The 22073-nt window shown below is 45.5% G+C and overlaps 1 protein-coding gene across 1 annotated transcript in view; it reads right to left on the bottom strand.

The window, feature by feature from the left end:
• ARHGAP31 (Rho GTPase activating protein 31) overlaps positions 1-22073 on the bottom strand; it is a 107788-nt gene that overhangs the window by 3351 nt on the left and 82364 nt on the right. The window contains exons 7-11 of the mRNA XM_007449130.1: positions 20709-20907; positions 18498-18622; positions 12244-12306; positions 9807-10379; positions 2676-2953 (exon numbers count right to left, since the gene is read on the bottom strand). Of these exons, the coding sequence (XP_007449192.1) occupies positions 2676-2953; positions 9807-10379; positions 12244-12306; positions 18498-18622; positions 20709-20907 (1238 nt within the window). The remainder of the gene's footprint in view (positions 1-2675; positions 2954-9806; positions 10380-12243; positions 12307-18497; positions 18623-20708; positions 20908-22073) is intronic.

Below are 22073 nucleotides of genomic sequence, written 5' to 3'. Positions count from 1 at the left end.
TTTCCCTACACAAAGCCCACAGCTGCAGAAAGGAAAGGGATGAAGGGAGGTCTGGTCAGGGCCAGGGGAGCAAATTTCAGTTCCTTTTGCTTCTTATCTCAAGGCCTAATTCTGTCCCGAGGAGAAGCAGTTTGGGGAGGCATTTCTATCCTGAGGGGCGGATGGCCCTTCTGGGAAGTCTGACATGCTACCCACCTGACATCACTTCTCCCCTGGCTCTGATCACATGTCATTTCACAATACAGTTAATTGGACGCTTGTCTTATCTTTCCCAATGGACTGTGAGTTCCTCGATCAGGAGCTGTGTTCTTCCATCTTTGATTCCTCAAGGCCAAATGATGCCTGGTATACTGTGAGTAACTGCTCAACAAGGGGTCTGTGAATTTAAGTGGGTTCATTGTTTTCTTTTATTTCCTTCTGATAACTTTCCAGGAGTAGGATTACTTGGTCAGAAGGCAGGGGTATTTTTGAGATCGAATTCTACTATACTGCATTTATCTGTGTACATTTCTATTTTGCCTACTAGACTGTGCCCTCCTTCAGGTCAGAGGCATCTCTTTACTCTCTGCAGCTCCTACATTATTGATCTCTTACTAAGAAACAATACATTTAAATGAATAAGTGAACATCTAAACTCCCCTCCACCCCCAGTCTGCCACTTCAGTTAAGTGGACCATAGTGCATGTTTTGCTCAGATCAGAAACTCATGGGTTGTCCTTGATATTTCCTTCTCCCTCACTCCTTCACCAAATCCTTCACCAAGTCCTATTCACTCGACCTTCCAAATAGCTCTGAAAGCCTTCCATTTCTATCCCCGGTTCCCCCACTCTAGTCTAAGCCACCATCTTTTCTCACCTGGTCTGCCACAGACTAGCCTTCTAATTGCCATCCCTGCCTCCTGTCTTGCCCTTCTCCAAGCCATTCTCCTCACAGAATAGAGTGACCTTTAAAAGAGCAAATCAGAAGAGTTTCCTTTGCCCTTAGGTTAAGCTCCAAATCCCTTCCAAGCAACCCTGCCTGACGTGGCTCCTGCTTTGCTCTGAGCCTCACTTGCTCTAGTCCACGTTCCCGTTCTCCAGCCTCGTTCTTGTTCCTTGAATGTTTCGTGCTCTTTTCCCATTTCAAATTCCTGGCACATCTTACGCTTTCTGCCTGAGAGTCTCTCCCTTCCTACTCTGCTCCCTACCCCTTTCTCCTAGCTAAGTTCTCAATCTAAATACCTATTCTTCAGAGAAGCCCTCCCTGACCCTTGTGAGCCCCCCTCCTCCCTCTGACTAGGTTGCATCCCCCTGTTATATGCTCCCACAGAACTCATACTTCCATATCACCCTAGAAAAGACTTGGTTAATGACCTTTCACCTACTAAGCTGTCAGCTCCAAGAAGACAGTGATGGTGACCGTCTTGTACACTGCAGTGATCCCAGTGCTCAGCAGAGTGTCTGGCATAAAATAGGCGTTTAACACATGGTTTTAAATGAATGAATGAATTGCCGCTTTTACTTGTTTCCATGAATCCAGCCTGGTTCTCCTTCTAGCATTAACTTCATCAGCTTCTCAAAGCAATGTCATTCATACTTGATCCCTTCCCAAATTCAATCCCCATAATACTCTTTGCAACCTTCTCCTTCTATAAATACAAACACACCTTACAGAAACCCTTATTCAGCCCTCCGGAGGCCACTGTGGTGTGCCTGCACTGCCCTAACTCCCAGTCCACAAGGCTTTTGTGCGCATCCCAGAAACCAAGTTCCTGGAAGCAAGTTAAAAGGCAAAGTGTTTTCTTTTCCCCTTTGGCACACTCCTCCAGGTCACAGAGCTATTTCTCAAATGCAAGGCTCCTCCCTGGATGTCCCTGGAAAACCTCCTCACGACTTCATCTTGAGCAAGAATATCCCCCTCTCAAAAGACCTCGGAGAATCCCACCTCTAAAAAGTGGAAAAGGGGGCTTCCCTGGTGGCACAGTGGTTGAGAGCCTGCCTGCCGATGCAGGGGACACGGGTTCGTGCCCCGGTCCGGGAAGATCCCACATGCCGTGGAGCGGCTGGGCCCGTGAGCCATGGCCGCTGAGCCTGCGCGTCTGGAGCCTGTGCTCCGCAAATGGGAGAGGCCACAGCAGTGAGAGGCCTGTGTACGGCAAAAAAAAAAAAAAAAAGTGGAAAAGGTTTAGTATGCTCTGGCATCATGTTTTAAGTTCTCCAGAGCCATAGGAGGAAGGAATAGATCCTGAAAATCTTACAGAAGATTTTTACAAATAAACATAGACAACTGTCCATCCAGGATGTCTGGAAGAAGAGAGCTGGCCCCCATGAATGGTCATCACGTTTGGGACCAGGACACGAGAAGCAGGTTTTGCGCTGCTTCTGGTATTGAATGTCATTACATTCCCAGGACATGTTACTGGTTTATGGTGACTTCAGGTCAGAAATATAGAGTTCAGTCGGTCCTAGGGAATCTGAGCTGGATGGTTACTTCGTATCACCATAGGATCCCTGACAAGTTCACTGCAAAAATATCCCAGACCTGATTAGAAGGCTTAGAAGGCTGTGCCGTAAAGTCCCTTTGGCAGAAACTGGTTCTTCAAACAAACAACAGCAACAAAAAACTTTAAAGTGTACCAAGAGCCCCTGGGAAAAAGAGGACCCTACTGGCTGGACCAGGCAGTGAGTCCACCTTACCATCTCATGGAGAAACACTGCTTCACCTCTGGCCCCAGGGCTCTCCTGCAGAGCGCTGGATTCCACCTGGCCAGTCTCTCCACCCTCCTCCACCGCCTTCTCTGCATCCAACTTCTTCTCTAATTCACTTGAATGTCGAGAGCCTAGGGAGTGTTCTGAGGTTTTCTTCTCCAGTTGGCCGCCTGGCTCCTGGGGAAGGCCTTTGCTGCATTCCAGCGCTCTCACTGCATCTGGTCCTGGCTTAATATTCTCAAGAGCTGCCTTCTTAGGTACAGATGCTGCAATGAGGATGAGAGTTATCAGTGGAAGGAGACTCCATTCAAGAGAGGCCATTCCCCGCACAGTCTTTGTCCCGGACTAGTTCTGTGTCACATGGATGGAGGGAATTCTCCCAGCTCACTGCTCCCTCACATTCTTTACCCTTTCCTCCTACCAATGATCTGTCCTCTGATCCCAGAGTCTCAGACTGTTGGAGATGGGAGGGACCTCGAAGATCATCTAGTCCAGTGGTTTTCAACTGGCAACCATTTGCCCCTCCCCTCTCCAGGGGACATTTGGCAATGTCTGGAGACACTTTTGGTCCTCACAACCGGGTGGGGGGGAGTGGCTACCAGCATCTAGCGGGTAGAAGCCAGGAATGCTTCTAAATATGCTACAAAGCATAAGACCGCCCCCCACAAGGATTACCTAGTCCAAAATGTCAATAGTGTTGAGGTTGAGAAAGCCGGCGCTAATCCAATCTTTTGCCTGTTGCCTAAGGTCACAGAAACCTGTGATCTACACCAAGCTACAAAGATGTATTATGATTATGATTGCAGCTTCCCGTGTGACTCTTCCCAGGGGTGATCTGCACATCAGTTTGGATATATCTTTATATCTAAAGTGATTAAGCTCTGATCTTAAACATCTACCAAGACACTAGAGAGGGAGGCAGGCTTCATGTTTGGCCCCCACTGCCTTGCCTGAAGAAGGTCCTATTTCACCGTGTAAGGCTGTTTCCACAATGTAGGATTACAGACTCAGTACTTAGCACAGTGCTTGTTACATAGCAGATCCTCAGTGATATTATTATTGTTTACATTGGAATTAACGAAACCTGAGTTCAAATGCTAGTTTCTCAGTGAATCTTGTAACCTTGATACAATGGCATAATAATATATAATAATATATTACAGGGCTGTTGTGAGGATAAAGTAGATTAGAGAGGCAAAGCACTTAGTACAGTGTCAGACATACAGCAGAAGCTCAGAAAAGTTTACTGATTGAGAATGAACTCTTCTCATTGCCACTAGTTATGCTGGTGACTTAAGGCCTCTGACCACAGTGCTGGCTTTAAAATCAGACCCAGTAGTAGCATCCTGATGTCAGAACTAATAATGCTTCAGAACTGACAAAGTGCTATTTTCCTCTGCCCATCACTTAGCAGGCTTGTTTTTTGAAATCTAACTTAATTTTTGAATATGTAAAACAACTACAGAGTTGAAAAGTTAAAATTATATAAAAAAGCGGTCTCAGAAAAGTTTTGCTTTCATCCCTGTTGCTTCCATTCTGTTCCACACCCCCACTGTCTCCTATGGACAACCAGTTTTACTAGTTTCTGGTTTATTCTGCCATAGTTCATCTTTGCATATATAAGCAGATACTTTTACCATATATTTTTTATTCCCCACCTTTATTACACAAATTATAGCCTGTGATTTATACTATTCCATGTTTTGCATTTTTTTCACTTAAGAACATATCTTGAAATCTATGCCATATTAGTAATATAAGTAGGTTAACTGTTCTTTAGGATGTGGGCTAGTTTGAGTTCCCCTCAAGGTAGAGCCTGAGCCAAGGTCCTGGCAGCAGGTCGCTTATTTGAAAGGTGGTCCAAGGAAGCAGGAGTGAGGAGGTGAGACAGTGATGGAGGAAAAATCAGTAAGTGGTTACCACAGTGAGCAACCAGAACTCAGTTCCTGGTGACCCTCTGAAGAACCACGAGGAATGTGCCCCATAGTTATTCCACCAAAGGGTGGAACGGCTGGGGCATGAATCCCCTGACTCCCATCTCCTATTGGGTGAGAGGTGCCTCCGTTAACTCTCCATGCACTTCTGGGCTTTCCTGAGCAAGGGTTGGGTGAGTTCCTCCCTTCAGAAAAAGCCCCGAGGCAGAAAACAAGAAACACAAGGCAGACACTTCAGATACAATGCCTTCTGTGTGCAAAGAAACTGTCCCCCGCAGATGAACAAGAGTTTGAGGAAATGGTGCCGGGCCCACAAAACTGTGGACTCCATGGGACTCAACTGTGAGTGATGCACCTTAGTTATTCAGTCCATCTCCTAAAGGTGGACATTTGGATTGTTTCCTGTTTTTTGCTATTACAAATAATGCCGTGATGTGCATACACATTTTGTACTTGTGCAGCTATTTATTTAGAATAAATTCTTGGAAGTGAAACTTCTGGGTAAAAGGGTAATGCGTCAGTGATTTTTTTTTTTTAATATTTTTTCCCCATTTTACTAAGAACTCTTAGTTGGATGTTTGCCAGTGTCTCTTTTTGTAAAGCTCAGGGTCTTCCATTCATTGACTGTGGACTCTTAAAGTGAGGAGTGGAGGAAGGGTCTGCATGACATGTGAGCTTGTTCAGATCACTCACTGTCCTGCTCAAAGCCCTCCTCACTCTGGCTCAGCCACACATCCCCTCTTCTCCACTCCCCTGCGTGACACTGAGCAGACCTGCTACCCCTGACAGGCCTTATACTCCCCTGCTCTGGTCCTCTCTGAGACTCGACTCTAACCCAGTCTTCAAGACGCTAACCTAATAACACCTCTTTTGGAGCCTCCCCAGACCACGCTCTCCTTCCCTCCACTTCCTGCAGCACTCACTGTAATAACCTGTGCGGTGCCAAGCCATCAGGTTACCATTTTCTTTTCACTTGTATGTGGTGCCCATCCCTGGGCTAAGTTCCTCAGGACAGAGGCAGCATCTATGTCTAGAAACTATCTTCTAAGGGCCTAGGAGTCCAATATATATAGTTGCTGGATACTTGTAAGCTATAAAAGAGTCTCTGTAGCTCAGAAGGGAAGGGCATTGTCAAATTCCCAGCATGGGATGCTTTATGCATGAAGTGGGTGACCATGGAGACAGAGACTCCTAATGTCCCCTATTATCCATTCTCTTCCTCATTTTGAAATAGAACCTTCCCTGACGCTCAGGTTTCGCTAGGTACCTGGCCATCCAGCCAGCGATGCTTCTCAGCCTCCCTTGAAGGTCAGCATGGCCATGTGAGTTTTGGCAGATGGGATGGAGGTGGAAGTGATGGGTGCAACCTCTGGGTCCACCCTTAAGTGGAAGCTGCTTGGGTGCCTCCCCTGACCCCCTTCCCACAGGCAGGAATGTGGTGGTGGGGGGTTGTTGCGCTCACTTTGACCACACAGGCAGGAACAACACCCCTGGGGACGACTGAAGGAACCTGGGACCCCAGAGCATCTCCCCGAGCGCATCGACCTACCTCTGGTATGCAAGATAGAAATCAACTCCCATCTTGTTTGAGCCACTGTGTTTTGTTCTCTATGTGACAGCAGCTTGGCCTGTACCTTAACTAACAGAACCATGGGTTTATGAGATAGGCAAAACATATTTTTGTGGGTAGACTCCTGTTTCAGATGCACTAAAATATAACTATTTAAAAGAATTCTTTTGTACATTCCTCAGAAGAAGAATGAGGCAACTCCTAATATCTCTTAGGGTAATTCTGGAGTTTGATTGATCAGGCCTCCTTAAATATATATGGTTACTCTGACCTCCCTCTAATAAGCATTTCTAGAAGGGGACCCAGAGAGTGTTATTTGTAGCTTGTAAGTCAGCCCTTTCAGAAGGATCCAGTTTGTGGTCCTTTCCCCCCCAACCCCCAACCCAAGGATGGAGGTTACCAAGACGTAGTCTTGAATCACATAGAAGTCAGACAATTAATTATTATGATTAATTGAATAATCCTTTTTTTTTTTTCATTCAAAGCGATCAATGATCTAACTTTCAACACTTTAGTTATAATGCAATACTTACTTGGTATCTCTTACTTTTTGGGTTGCACTGGAATTTTGCCTAGTTTGGCCAAAAGTAGAAGAACAGGTTTGAGCAGAGTGACTAAAAATTTAAATCAGGTAACCTGGAAAATTGTCTTTAATTCTATTTCTTTTATCTATTGCTACCGTACAAAAGAAAGAAAAAATAATTTATTAAGGAAGGTGAAGTTCTTCATTTGGAATAATTATGGAAGAAGATAAGTAACCTACGTGAACCTAATTCCATCAGAGAGAAAGGTGAGGGGCCCTCCGCTGTCGCTGAAACTTTTGGCATCTCCCTCTGGCCATTGGTCCTAGATCCACAAGACTGCCTCCTACAGGGTCCCTTGTTCTGCCCTGGCTGCCACTAATCACAGTCAGGGAAGCAGACCGGAGTCTCCATCAGTGTCTTTCCAAGACCAGTTTGATACAGACTGGGTATTCTGAATTACAGAGAGAAGGAAGGAGAGAGGGGAAAAAAGTAACACTGTCTGCCAAAGACCCCTTGGGGCCTGGGGACCCTCTCTTTTGGAAAGGACAGCCAATCACATAAAAGCCTTTGGAAACACTTTTTTCCTCAAAGGCTGCACTTCCTCTTCTAACCCTCACTCTGTTCCACCCACAGCAGCCCATGGAGCATTCTCCAGACAGGGCATCACTTAAATCCCCTACGTTTTTGGTCCTCTTGTGCCCCATCCTGAAGGGAAGGGGGAGGGGAAAGGGACTGATGTTTACTGAGCATCTTCTGAGGGCCACACCCTGAGCAGGCACTTCATGAATATTTTCCCATGCGGACCTCATCCCAGCCCTTGAGATAGGAGCCATCCCTGCTTTGCAGAAGAGAAACAGGCTCAGAGATATCAACCAGCTGTCACACTGCCCCAAAGTGGTGAAGCTCGGATCTGAATCTGCCCAGCTGGGGTCCAAAATCTATACACTTCTCAAAACAGTCAGCACCTCTCAGCCCATAATGCCCTTTTCCATCTTTTCTGCATTTGGAAGTCCTACCCATTTATGAAGGCCCAAATGTCACCACTTCTGAGAAGTGTTCCTGGAATCCTCCTGAGAGGGCTGCTTCTTTTAGATGCCACTGAAGTCCTTTCTGAACACCCCTTTCATGATACTTTGGGTACTTACACTCTCCCTCATTCAAAAAGCCCAAAGGAGCACATATCCAGACAAAACTCTAATTCAAAAAGATACACGCACCCCTACGTTCATAGCAGCACTATTTACAATAGCCAAGACATGGAAACAACCTAAATGTCCATCGACAGATGAATGGATAAAGAAGATTTGGTACATATATACAATGGAATACTACTCGGCCATAAAAAAATACAAAATAATGCCATTTGCAGCAACATGGATGCAACTAGAGATTGTCATACTAAGTGAAGGAAGTTAGAAAGAGAAACACAAATACCATATGATATCACTTATATGTGGAATCTAAAATATGACACAAATGAACTTATCTACAAAACAGAAACAGACTCACAGACACAGAGAACAGACTTGGGGTGGCCAAGGAGGAGGGGTTGGGGGAGGGATGGAGCGGGAGCTTAGGTTTAGTAGATGTAAGCTATGATATATAGGATGGATAACAACAAGGGCCTACTGTATAGCACAGAGAACTATATTCAATTTCCTATGATAAACCAAATGGAAAAGAATATAAAAAAAGAATGTGTGTGTATATATATGTGTATAACTGAATCACTTTGCTGTACAGCAGAAATTAACATAACATTGTAAATCAACTATACTTTAAAAAAAAAAAAAAAAAAAAAAAGCCCAAGGTGGGTGTTAGGCTACTTCCACAAGCTGACCCTGTGCTGCAGGTGGGTGCAGAGTTTCAGTTTCCCTTCCTAGTTTGGAGCTTGCTGGCGGAAGGGATTGCATCTTAACAATCGTTTTAACTCTACAGCCCATAGCAAACACATGAGGGATCATGGCAGAATGCTTAAAAGCATGGATTTTTAAAAATCTGGATTAAAATCCTGGCTTTTACACTTCCTTGCTATGAGTCCTCGGGCAAGTTAACAGATTCCTCTCTAAGCAAATGGGGGTAATAGTAACTACCTATACCTCATGGAGTTGTGGTGAGAAGAAATGCAATAATACATGTAGAACACTTAGGACAGTGCCTGACACCACGATAGGTGATCTGAAAAAGCTAGCTTATATTTTTATTTTTGTGTATGGTGTTAGGGAGTGTTCTAATTTCATTCTTTTTTACATGTAGCTGTCTAGTTTTCCCAGCACCACTTCCTGAAGAGACTGTCTTTCTCCATTGTATATTCTTGCCTCCTTTGTCGTAGATTAGGTGACTATAGGTGCGTGGCTTTAGCTAATATTAATTGAAATAGAAATATTCTTAAACCACGATGAGCATTTATTGGTTTGTCTCTCAGTCATCCTTTCCTCTGAGGTTCTCATTACTTCCCTTTTGTGTGGCTCCCAGTTGGTTGTTGGTTCTCACTCCAGAGACGGCCCAGGGACTCTCGCTTGGCCAATCTTAGAATCCTATCAGTCTGGCAACAGTGACTGGTCCAAGGCTGGGCATGTGACCCAAGCAGGCCCAAACACAGAGTCCTCCCTGTGTTTTTTTTTAAAGGAAATTGGGAGGAGGATGCTCTTTCTCACCGCTAGGGCCACTAGCCATGTTCTCTGCAGATGTGAGGTAGAAATGTGGGATGGGTGGATTGTGTCTGGAAGAGTTGAATCCCCAGTTCCAGCTCTGCATTCCATTCCGTGAGCTTTCCCTCCTGCCTTACATTTACTGAGTACTTGCTGTGTATTAGACCCTGTTCTGATAGCTTTACATCTATTAACTAATTTAATATTCACAACTTAATACTAACATTATCCCTATTGTACAGATCAAGAAGCTGAAGCATGGAGTGGTTATGTTAACTTGCTGAAGATTGTACAGCAAAATGGCTGAGGCTATACTTGTACCAGGCAGTCGGGCTCCAGAGCCCGCAGTCTTAATCACTTCACTACATTGCCTTGCAAACTCTGTTTAAGTCTGGTTTTTCGTCTCTTGCAATGGAAAGAGACCCTCTCCCTTACTTTACCTGTAGAAGTCTCAACTCCCAGTGGCTTCTCTTCAGGCCAATCTCCACTCTCTGAGCCCTGGAAAGAAAACTCTTCCAGGCTGGAAAGAGACTGTAGCTCCTTTGGGGGGGTTCTGCATGGGGTGCTGTTGGTGCTGATGACGGCTGACACGCGGAGTGGCACGGACACAGCAAAGGGCTTGGAGATGTTCAGGGCCTTGCGCTGGTGACGGGGAGAGGGCTCCATCTGGAAGAGGCTGCTGGTAAAGACAGATTTGCTGGGGCTGTCGTTTGAGGTGTAGAACATACCCAGCATCTTCGGGGCTGTTTGCTCGCTCTCGGGATCCTCGATGGGTCGGAACACCTTCAGCTGCTCAGGTGGGGCCCGGGCCTGAGCGCCCTGCAGCTGGCTTCGGTCACTGCTCACGTCAAAGCCCCCCTCGGCCCCTGCCGGCATCCCCTCCTGGCCCCATTCGCCCTCTTGCTTGCTGAGGTCACATGAGCTGCCAGTGCTAGTCGAGTGCATTTTCGCTGCTGGAATGAAAAATCCACCAGTGGTGACTGTTCGATTGAAATTTCCTTTGGTTTTTTTCCCTTGTGAAAAAGCAAACAAACGTGGTCAGCAGCCTGAGTACACACATCACTGATTAGCCTTCCAGTAAGGGCAGGCACACAACACTTGAATATTGGAAAGGCATAGCACTATAATAAGGGCATAGCTATCCTAATAAAGACAGGTACGTAACATTTGGTTGACAAGAGGAAACATCTCCTTATGTGCACAGAATCTTGTCATAATGCCCTGATAGAACCATTTTGTTGTATCATATGTATCTGTTTTAAACTTTGCAGGTAGAGCAGTTTCCAAAAGAAAGACACTGCTGAAATTGCTAACAGAGCAGTCATCCACCAAGCATTAAATGTAGATCATGAAAAAATAAAAAGAAGGTGGGAGATGACAGAATGATGTTTGCTCAGAATGAAGATAAAAAGGCCAAAATAACAGAATCTTGTTTCATTTTAAAACTTTAAAACTTATTGTTTTAAGTCTTCTCTGGCAGATGGACCCAAACAGGGGTTTGATTTCCCAGCAAGGAAACAAATGCTGTTCTCAGCTAGACCTTTTCGCCTTTTCCCAGGCTTCCTCCTGCTGATTCAGAGGATGAGAAACTAGAAATGTAAATTAACTAAATGTCAGAAAGCACAGTTGTGAGGAGTGAGTTCCTGAATGACTTAGAAGTGAAGGCAAAGAAGAGAAAAAATCTGTGTGTGAAATAAATAAGCTGGGAGACAACAACTGAATTGCCAGGGATCTGGAAAATAATTCCCAACTAGGCACTAAGTGCTACATCTTAGGTAACATTAGGTTTAAAATTCTTAGGAACCACTCTGTAGGAGAAGTGTAATCATCTCCCTTAACACATGAGGAAACCGAGACTTAAGAGGTTAGATAACCTGCCCAATGCCCACGGAAGTGGTGACCTAGCTTTTGGTGTCTTTTTTGTTTTGTTTTGTTTTTTAGCTTTTGAAATATTAAATCCTGCCAAACTGGGCAAGAACTGCACCCAAGAGGTTTCAAAACCAAGCAAATTGATGAATATAAAGGTGAGAAAATGCTAAAAGGATTGAGCCAGCTTAAAAAGATCTCATTGAATATTTTACAAGTTTAGTATTATTTTTTGAAAGTTGTTCTAAAGATTTTCTGTTTTGTTTCAGGCTGCCTCATTTATCAAAGAGCAACATACCTTGTATTAAAGGGATTCGAAAGTCATGGTACAATCATGGGGGAGTTTAAACAGTCTGCTGCTAGGGAAGCCCTGTGTCTTGCCAGTTGTAGCAGTGCTTGTTGGCTGCTTAACAAAAGCAGAAGCAAGGGCTACAGGCAAGTCAGCCCTTAAGGCTGGAGCTGTAAGAACTAACATGGTGAGGTGCCGCTTTGGTGATGGGTGTCACCTGGCATGCAACTGTATGTACATCTGCTCCAACCAGCAATGACCAGCTACGTGCCAGGCTAGTGCCTGTCAGTGTTTATTGATGAATGAAGGAATGAATGACTCTACCAACTCAAAATCATGACTAGACAAACACAATGAAGCTAATGCCTACAGAAACACCTAAATTCAAAACTCTTCTTTATGCCCCAGGGGGAGCCTCTTCTGCCTTAGTTTTCAGGTGTTGACCTTTTACCTGGCTCAGGATTGAATGCAAGGAGGCTGCTGTCTCCAGCTGTGGGGAGACAGGCTGGAGAAAGAGGCCTCGTGGAGTAGGGGAGGTTAGTGCAAGGGCTGTGTGTGCCCCTTGAGTTCCGGAAGGTCAGGGAGGGATCTGGGCCTGGGGGATTGTGTGTGGCCATGACTGGAGCTGAGTAGGGTCTGCGGTTTAGGAAGGCAAGTCTGGTGTGGGAGTGCCAGTCTCCCAGTTGTAATCCTCAGTTCCAAATCCAGCTGAAAACTCTCACCTTCCACGGGCACTGAGCACAGCGAGTCCATGCTTTTAGCTGGTCGGATAGCAGCCTTTTCCACTAAGGACAAAAGAAAAAATATCCCTGATGAATGCTTGTTCGGAGAAAGTGCTTAGAACAATAGATCAGGCTGTAAGTACAAAAAAGAAATTTCTTTAGGAAAGTTTTTCAAGTATTTATAATTTTCCCCTTTGGAAAACATTCCCCACTCCACCTTCAATGTTCCTACTTTCTTGGTGGGACTGACCTTATAAAAATAGGGCATTTGTAGATCAAAGGTTTATTAACATTTTACAGATAAAGGTAAGTTACAATTTTGTCACATAGCTATTAGCAAATGAGGAGTCCTGAACCCGATTTTATTGTACAGAAAAGACTCAAAGATTCATCCATGGAGTAGAATCCATGGGGCTCTAGGCAACCCCTCCTATTTGACTAGGCCAGAGAGCAGAATTCTTGGCTGCAGCCACATCGCTCAACACCCAGGAATTTGGTACAACAGGTGAGAGAGAGCCCAGGGGTACTTTTCTCCCTCTCTCCCATGTGTCACCTTTCTCCACGTGCAGCTCTGCTCCTTGATGTCTGCAGCCTGGTTGCTCCCCCAATGCTCTCACCCACCAGCCTCACCGTGGAGCAGATCCCAACCAAACGAACCTTTTTTGAGCACCTGCTGTGTGCCTGGTGGATGCTATGCATCTTTGTTAAGCCACCCAAGTAGGTTTTCAGAAGAGTATGGTTTAAATAAATAAAAACGTATTATTTCAGGCATAGGCTTAGGCACTTTCACAAACATCATCATGTCTTTTCAGGAAGGTTTCCAGGGCAAACTTGCTAGGAGGGGAGAGAGGGCAATTTAGAAGCTGACCGGGAGCCCCAGGACTTGTGGCTTTAAGGTAACTCTGGATCCAGGCAGATCTGGCTTTGAATCCCAATTCTCCCACTTTTGGGCTGTGTGACCTCAGAGAAGCAACTTACCTTTTTGAAACTTCAGTTTTTTGGCATGAAAAGGAGGAACAGTAGAGCTGTTGTGAGGATGAAATGAGTAGTGCATATAAAATAGGTTGCATTAACCTAGAATAGAGTAAATGCTCAAGAAGAAGTAACTATTGTTTATTGTTGTCGTTGATGTTATTCAAGATAAACTAGGGCTCAGCAACAAGGGTAAACTCAGGAGACGGTTCTAAAAGAAGCACTCAGTGTTGGCCCTAACCCAAATTGGGCCCTAACTCACACTTGCTTTGTCCCTCTTTTAAAGATCCTTTTTTCCTTCTTGCTCCAAACCCTGCTCATTCTGAGAGGCTCTGAATTAGCCCCTTGGCCTCCCAGGCTCTGGGCTTCTCTCTGCCTGGGTCCCACTGGGCTCTGGAAGGACACAGCAACGTTCACCCAAAGCCTTGGTGACGCCAAGATTGCCTTCCACCTCCTTACTTCCAGAGGTACGCCAGAATTCTCATTCTTGGAAGACTGACTATTCCCACAAGTTTACAAAATGACTTTTTTTTTTAACATCTTTATTGGAGTATAATTGCTTTACAATGGTGTGTTAGTTTCTGCTTTATAACAAAGTGAATCAGTTATACATATACATATGTTCCCATATCTCTTCCCTCTTGCGTCTCCCTCCCTCCCACCCTCCCTATCCCACCCCTCTAGGTGGTCACAAAGCACCAGGCTGATCTCCCTGGGCTATGCGGCTGCTTCCCACTAGCTATCTATTACAAAACGACTTCTAAAACTGCCTGGCCAGCCTCCCTTCATTCGTGTATTCTTTTCTTTTTTTTGGCCGCACCATGCGGCTTGCGGGATCTCAGTTCCCTGACCAGGGACTGAACCCAGGCCATGGCAGTGAAAGTGCCGAATCCTAACCACTAGACCACCAGGGAACTCCCCGTTCGTGTATTCTGAGACAAGATTTTGCCTTTGTTTTCCAAGAGCTGCATTTCTTGGCCTTCCTCTGGGTTTCATGTATCACCCTTCAAGGGGTAGTGACCAGGTGACACTGAGTGTCACGGAGGATGGGTAAGCGTTCTGGTTGCAGGGCCATCAGTGTTCACCTTTCCTGCTGGACCCTCTTTCTGACAACACAGCTCCTTCTGGTCCTGGTTGCCACAGTAGCTGCTTTTGGGAACAGTCTCCAAGAATTCCCTGGCTCCTTGTCTGGATAGAAACTAAGCACGCAGACATCCTTGGCCTATGACTACACAATCGTCCTTGGTATTTTGGGGGGACTGGTTCCAGGACCACCACGGATACCAAAATCCATGGATGCTCAAGATTCTTATGTAAATGGTGTACTGCAGTTGGCCTTCCCTATCCATAGGTCCTGCATTTGCGGCTATGGAGGGCTGTCTGGCACCTTGCCCTCATGGAAATGCATCCACCAGTTTTCTTTGGGTCCTTGGTTTCCCCTCTCTTGGTTTATCTCTATGGCCTTATTTCCCTACTCAAAGGAGTTCACTCTGGAGGGTTCCCTGGAATCTTCCTGTTTGATAACATACAAATTCCAGTACACCAGTGTCTGGGAGACTCCAAAGTTTATGCATCTCCATTCAGTCAATACCCAAGTTTTTCTTATCCTTTAGCATTTCCTATTTCTGTTCCATTTTCTAAACATGGTTAAACATACCTTCACCTGCCCCCGCACCAACCCCACCCCCCACAATACTATATACATGGTGAATCAATTTTTAAAATGCTCTTAAATATGGAGTTTTAAAAAAAGATTTTAAAAATTATTTATCAATAAATATGTTAATCCAATGATTTCCTTTTTTCACACGCATATTTCAACGAATAGCAAGCTCACGTGCCATTTACAGTGACCATGCTGGTGGGTTATGACCAGAAGGCTCCCCACTTCCTACCCCCCAGTCTTTAGCCTCTAGGGATCCAGCAACACTCTTCTGGTGAAAAGCAGCCACTCAGGCAGTAGTCAAGGTCACAGAGAGCCACTTACATTGACGCTGATGGTTCTTTAATTTCACCCCTGCATCCCATCAAAATTCAGCCAGTTTGATGAACTATCTCTGATTAGCTTATTCATGAGATAGCAGTGGTTTTCAACACCGGCTGCATATCAGAATCACCTGGGGAGCTTTTTAGAAATTACCAGTACTCTGAGTTCACCACAGAACTCCTGAGGCACAGCTGCTGTGGGTGTGGACCATACTCTATGGGTGATTCTGAGGTGCGGCCGAGCTGAGAAGCTGGTCAGGGACATCCTGTGCATTCTGTGAGTTTACCGCTGTTTGATCCAGTACCTGGGGCTTCCTCCTTTTGAAAACCACATGGGGGTTGAAATCTTCATAAGTCAAGATCAAAGAAAATCATTTAATCTATTTTTACTCGATTGTTTTGTTCTATCTTTTTTAACTTTTTGTTACTCGGGGAACCTTTTTCATTGTGTCACTGATTCTGTAACTGAAGGGCTCTCTGATGTGCTTCAGCAAATCTGTTATTAGATCAGGGGTTTCCTGCCAGGTACTCCCCCTTAAATTCTCCTTTGAGAATCCTAATTTCTGATTTGTATCTGCTCGACCATACCTATAGCAACCTGCCCTCTTCACCTGGCCATCTTGCCATTTTGTGAAAGATGTTTTTCCCTATATAATGAATATTGTAGATGCCTACCCAGAATCCATTTCCCTTTCCCCTTCTCACAGAGCCCTGTACATCTTGGGTACATCTCATTCCTCACACAGGGGTGTAATGCCATTCCTCATGCCAGTGATTGCTTCAGGAACCCAGGCCTAAGCCAATCAGCACAGGGCACTCCCGTAGCCATAGGGATTGACCCATGTGACTCAGTGAAGGCTACTATTGTGGGGCGGAGAGAGGGGGGCAGACAGACACTTAACTGGGGTTTCCGGGAAAGAAGGGTCCCTGCCCTTAGGAGCAAGCTACCAGAAATGATCTTCTTTCTCCTTCTGGATATAGTGAGAGTCAAAGGTAAAGCCTAGAACTATTGTAGCCACTTTGTGGAGGCAAAGGAAGCCAGTCTGGGGATAAAGCTGACCGACAGAGGAGGGCATAGCTGAGGAAAACGCGGAGAAATGGAGACAGAGCCACTGTGCTGAAGTCTGAAGCCCTGAAGGCTTCCCTACATCTGGATGTCCCAATAAACTCCCTCCTTGCAGAAGCCAATTGAGTTGGATTTGTCATTACTTACAGCCTAAACCACTGTACTTGCTATACCCTGTGACATCCCTCATTACTCCAATAGGCCAATGTGACGATTTCTAACATCTGTGCTTTATAATCCTTAGAGTACAATTATCACTGGGCTTGAGGAAGGTCCTTAAAAATATTACCTAATTTTTTCCTATTGGCATTAGTTCTTCCTCCCAAATCTTTATTACTAAGAATTTCATACATTCAGAAAAGTTGAAGACCTCTAAACCTATCACCTAGGTTGACATTTTGCCACATGTCTGCTGTATCTATCTCTTTTTATCTATCTACCTACATACATATGTTTTGCTGAATCATTTGAAGGTGAGTTTCAATATTTTGACACCTCATCCTTAAATACTTCAACTTTAGCATATGTCTCCTACGAACCATCAGCACACTATGAGAATGTACTATTCTTCAGTATCATCTAAAATCCAATCTATTTGTCCCCCCAATTATCTTTTGTAGTCCTTTTTCTTTTTCAAACTAGTATTCAATCAAGTTTGCTCATTACATTTGTACATTTACCTTTTACTACTTGCTTTCATAACAATTGCCCTCATTTTTAAACAATCATGCTTTCAATTTATAACTCTAAATGTCTTTGTGGCAAATTTCTATGGCCTCTGCTTTCTGACACAATATTCAGCCGGACTGGTTATATTCCCCATTATACAGTGGTTCCCTCAGTTCCCTCCTGCATCAATTCCTATTCACTACTCAGATATAATTCCCACAGGGCAGCTTTCCTATTTAAAAATCATGATCCTGGGGCTTCCCTGGTGGCGCAGTGGTTAAGAACCCGCCTGCCAATGCAGGGGACACAGGTTCAAGCCCTGGTCCGGGAAAATCCCACGTGCCGTGGAGCAACTAAGCCCGTGTGCCACAACTACTGAGCCTGCGCTCTAGAGCCTGTGAGCCACAACTACTGAGCCCGTGTGCCACAGCTACTGAGCCTGCACTCTAGAGCCCATGAGCCACAACTACTGAGCCCACGCAGCACAACTACTGAAGCCCACGCACCTAGAGCCAGTGCTCTGCAACAAGAGAAGCCACCTCAATGAGAAGCCTGCATACCACAACGAAGAGTAGCCCCCGCTCAATACCACTAGAGAAAGCCCACGCACAGCAACGAAGACCCAATGCAGCCAAAAATAAATTAAATAAATAATTAAAAAAATAAAAATCATGACCCTCACTCTGGGGGAAAAGGGACCGATCTTCCTTACAGTAGAGTTCAATTAATAAATGTAGAAGGAATGATGGAAATGGAGAATGACCATTTGGCAAACACCACAGTAATAACTGTTGCAGGCAAGAACCACTGATGGATGTTAAAATGCATGGATGAAAGTATGATGAAAAAAGGATATTTGCATAGTCTGAAAATATCTCCCACAAGATACTTAGTAATTGCAAAGGAAAAAAATAGTAACTTTACAGGGACAAACCTTGTAGATAGCACTTTAACCAAGTGCTCAAAACTGACATCACCAACAATAAAATATTGACTTCATGTGCCCCCTGATATGACACATTGAGACATAACCTCAATCTAACCATGAGAAAACATCAGACAATCCCAAGCTGAGGTATATTCTACAAAATAAATGGCCAAAACTCTTCTAGAGTGTCAAGGTCAGAAAGACTGAGGGACTGTCCTAGATTGGAGGATTAAAGAGGCATGACATCTAAATGCAATGCGGGTTCCTGGACTGGATCCTGAACCAGAAAAAGTACATCAGAGGGACAACTGGCTAAATATGAATAACATCTGGAAATTATCTAATAGTATTATATTGATATTAATTTTCTGGTTTTGATCATTGTATTACAGTTATCTAATATGTTAACATTTGGGGGAGCTGTGTGAAGGGTCTATGGGTTCTCTGTGTACTATTTTTGCAAATTTCTTGTAAATCTAAAATTATTTAAAAAAACCAAAAAGACTCCAGTTAATTTATAAGTGTCTCTTTCAGGGTTAGTGAGTTTGACATAATCAAACCAAACACTTAAGAAACAGAACTGAAAAAAATATATATATGTATCTTATAAACATAACTGCTATTGATTCTTACCTGAGAGCCTCTGTCCTCTCACAAATACACTCCCATTTCTACTCAGCTTTGATTTAGAGTCTGATCCAGAACGTCCCAGGTTAAATATTGATTTCCACTTCTTTGATTTACTGGAGAGCTTTCTTCTAAAGGAGCCAAGCCACAGGGGGTTAGTTTGGTAACTAGCTATTTCAGTGGAACTTTTAAACTAAAAGGAATACCCCAGACATGTTCTTAGTTATGAACAGCTCTGACATATCAGGAAATTTCTCTCTAAAATCCAAGTTGAGCCTGACTCTCACCCTGTCTGGGGATGCCCATGATGACCAAGCTAGGTTTTCATGAGTCAGAGTGAAAGACCACATTCCGCAGAGGAAGGGACAAAGATGTGTTATTACAGGCAGGGGAGGGGGCAAACAGAGACGGGTCGGTGGCAGACTCAGAGGTCACAAGCAACCACAGTTCTGGGAGTTCTGGCAAGCAGTTCAGTCCTGGGTTATCAAAGATACTTATTTTTTTACAGGAGTAAACACTGAAGGCCAGAGACCTCAGTCCTGTTATGCTCCTTGCACTGCAGCCACACTGCTGGGACATCCACAGGCGAGGAGGGGGCTGGGGTAGACTTTAGTGGACTGGAAAGGGGGTGGATGAGAAAGCAACTTAGAAGAGAGCCTGGCCTGGGAGAGTTGCAGGCTGCTGGGTGTGGTCAGTGGTCACTGCAGAGAAAGGCAGAGGGTAGTCACTGTGTTTCTGGCTTTGTCTCTCATTTCTCTGATGAAGCAGGGAAATTTGAGTGCTAGACTGGGCCAGAGGGCCTGGTGCCACCAGGGTTCATCACAGAGGCCTTGCCTGGCTCTAGCCGGCCTTGCTATCAGACTTCATAAAGTTCCAGGATGAGACCCTGCAACCTGTGGGCCCCACAGAGGACCTTTTCTCTGCAGGGTTCTCATAGAACATCCAGGTCTCAAGCACAGCATGATTTTACAATCCATCAGAGACAGATCTGCAGTGCTTAGTGGTTTGTATTGGATCTGGCCTGATGTTTTCAAGCACTAGGCCTTGGGGTGGATTTTACATAATCACATACCTTGAGGTATGGTATGAAGGCACAGAGAAAGTGAACTTGATGGTCCTTCAGAGGAAGTCTTCCTGACCCCTGGGTGGAAGTCTTATTCTCCAGGGATTTAAGGGGAGGGGCAGTGGGGATCAGTCTTTCGAAACAGAGGGAGAGAGAGAGAGAGAGAGAGAGAGAGAGAGAGAGAGAGAGAGAGAGAACCATCCATGCACTTCAGGAAGTAGAGGGGTTTCTCGCCAGGTGAGTTCCAGGTGCCCTTCTCAGAGCACACAGTGTGACAGGCGCCCTCTACCCCTGTGCAACGCGGCAGCACTCTTTCTCCCTCCCCAGGGGGAAACAGCCTCGCCATCGTGAGGAGGATGCTGATAAGAGGTCTGAGAGGTCTGTTTTCATACCTCCTTTCACTGACCAAACAGCGAGGCGGACACTCTCCAGTGAAAAGATTGCCTTTCGGCTCCTTTACCTACTGTCTGCCTAGGATTTCGGACCCCTGCTTCCGTCACTGCCTCCTTTTTACAGTGGGGCGTGGGGGTGGGAGAGGGGTGTGGGGAGACCAGGGTTACCACAGCGTAAGTGAGAAGGAGAAGGGAGGGACGATATGAATGAGAATGGTGTTTGTTTTTGGAGGGGAGGGAGGGCTCTAACAGGTAAGAGAGGAGGGACAGAAGTCAGGATGCGGGTCCCCAGGTGCCATGTTCCCAGAGGTCTCAGTCCAGAGTGGTGCTCTCCGTCAACTTGCCCTCCGCTCATCCTTACTCCTTCCATATGTCCCGTGGGAGGTTTAGGGTGGGAGGAGGGGGTCAAGCTTTTGTGTTTTGCAACCTTCCTTTTGAAAATGTCAAGCTTATTTTGTCTCAGCTAAGGAGTAAAGGGTTTTAGTTCTGATTCTTGACACTTATGAGCCCCACCCACACCATGGTACTAGGGATCTCTGGTGGGAGCTCAAGGTCTTGATGACTCTGGGGCAGTGAGTGAAGGCATCAGCCGCTGGTGAATGTCGTGGAGGCAGCTCCCTTCTCTTCTGGAATGCTTCCTTACCCCCCAACCCAGACCACACCCCCAGCCCATGCTGCCATCACAGACCTGAGACTCTATGGCTTCCTCCTCCGTCCCCCTCCACCTAAACATCTCCCAGAACTTGGAAGAAGGGCACTTACTTGTTGTCTGGTAACTCAAGGACAGTGTGGAAGAGGGTGCCCATGGGAGGGACAATCTCAGGCAGGCTATTCTCTCTCCTTTCCTTCCGGGCAGGGTGATTAGTAGCTAGGCTCCGGGCCTGAGCTTCCTCCAGACTCACCAACTTCATGGGCAGGGAGAGGGCTGGCAACGTCAGGCTCTTCATGATCGGCCGGTTTTCTGTAAAGAGGAGAGAAGAGCTCATAGACCTCCTGGGAGGAGGCCTGGGCACTGGCTCCAGCCAGAGCCCCCATCCACAACCCCTGACAGGGGCTTCTCCTGGGAGTGGTGGGGTCTATAGGGCAGAGACTACACGTGGGGATCTGACAGCCCTCCTGGCCGGACCAACCAGGGGGCACCACAGGGGCTTCAGAGGCAGCCTGCATTCCTGTACTTTTCAGACTATTCATTCATTCATGCACACAACAAATATATTGAGCACTTACTGTGGGCCAGAGTGACAGTCGTGGGTATTTGCCCCTGGGAACTGCCTAATGCTTTGGTCAGGTAGGAATGTGTGTTCAGCCACAGAGGCAGCCTCACTCATCTAGGGTAGGGCAGGATACTACCCCTCCTCTCCGCAGCTGGAGAACATAGGCTCCAGGGGAACTGAAGGTTGGAGCCTTGACTTTCCTGAAATTACCTAGCCTTGTATTTCTGCAGTAGAAAGACATTTTATGGCTATGCTATTCCCTAAGAGATAAGTGGCTTTTCATTCACTACCTAATCATCTTCAAGTGTATGCAAGCCAATTCTTTCCTTGTAAGTTTTTTTAAAGAATGGAAGTGATGATGACAGATCAATGGTGTCCACGATTATCTCTTTTCTCCAAATCAATTTTTTTTTTTTTTCAAACTAGGGCAATCTTGTACCCCCTGTCTCCAGCCAGGGACATCTGGCAATGTCTGGAGACATTTTTAGTTGTCACAGGTGTGGGGGGGAATGCTACTGGCACCTAATAGGTAGAGCCTAGGGATGCTGCTAAACATCCTACAATACACAGGACAGCCCCTCGACAAGAATTATCCAGCGCTAAATGTCAACAGGGCCAAGGCTGAGAAACTCTGATCTAAGTAAAAACGAAAAGGTCTAAGTTTGCCTCTACTTAGTATTTTGGCAACCTTGCCAGTTTTCTGTAACTTTGGAAGGGGTAAAGAGAGTCAAGGGTAATTTGGACCAATTGACACTAAGAAATCACTTTTGGTATAGGACTCAGCTAATTTTCAGAAAGCACCTCGATGGCACTATTTTTCTTTGCAGAGCATGACCCTCGCTGAGTGGAATAAAACCACTGACAAAAGGCCTTGCAGGCAATGTGACTGTATGTGACTCTGGGGCTTCCAAGG

This window comes from Lipotes vexillifer, unplaced genomic scaffold, assembly GCF_000442215.2.
Source record: "Lipotes vexillifer unplaced genomic scaffold, Lipotes_vexillifer_v1.1 scaffold999, whole genome shotgun sequence".
NCBI lineage: Eukaryota > Metazoa > Chordata > Mammalia > Artiodactyla > Lipotidae > Lipotes > Lipotes vexillifer.
Note: the sequence above shows the minus strand (reverse complement) of the source record. Positions and strands in the feature narration are given on the sequence as shown.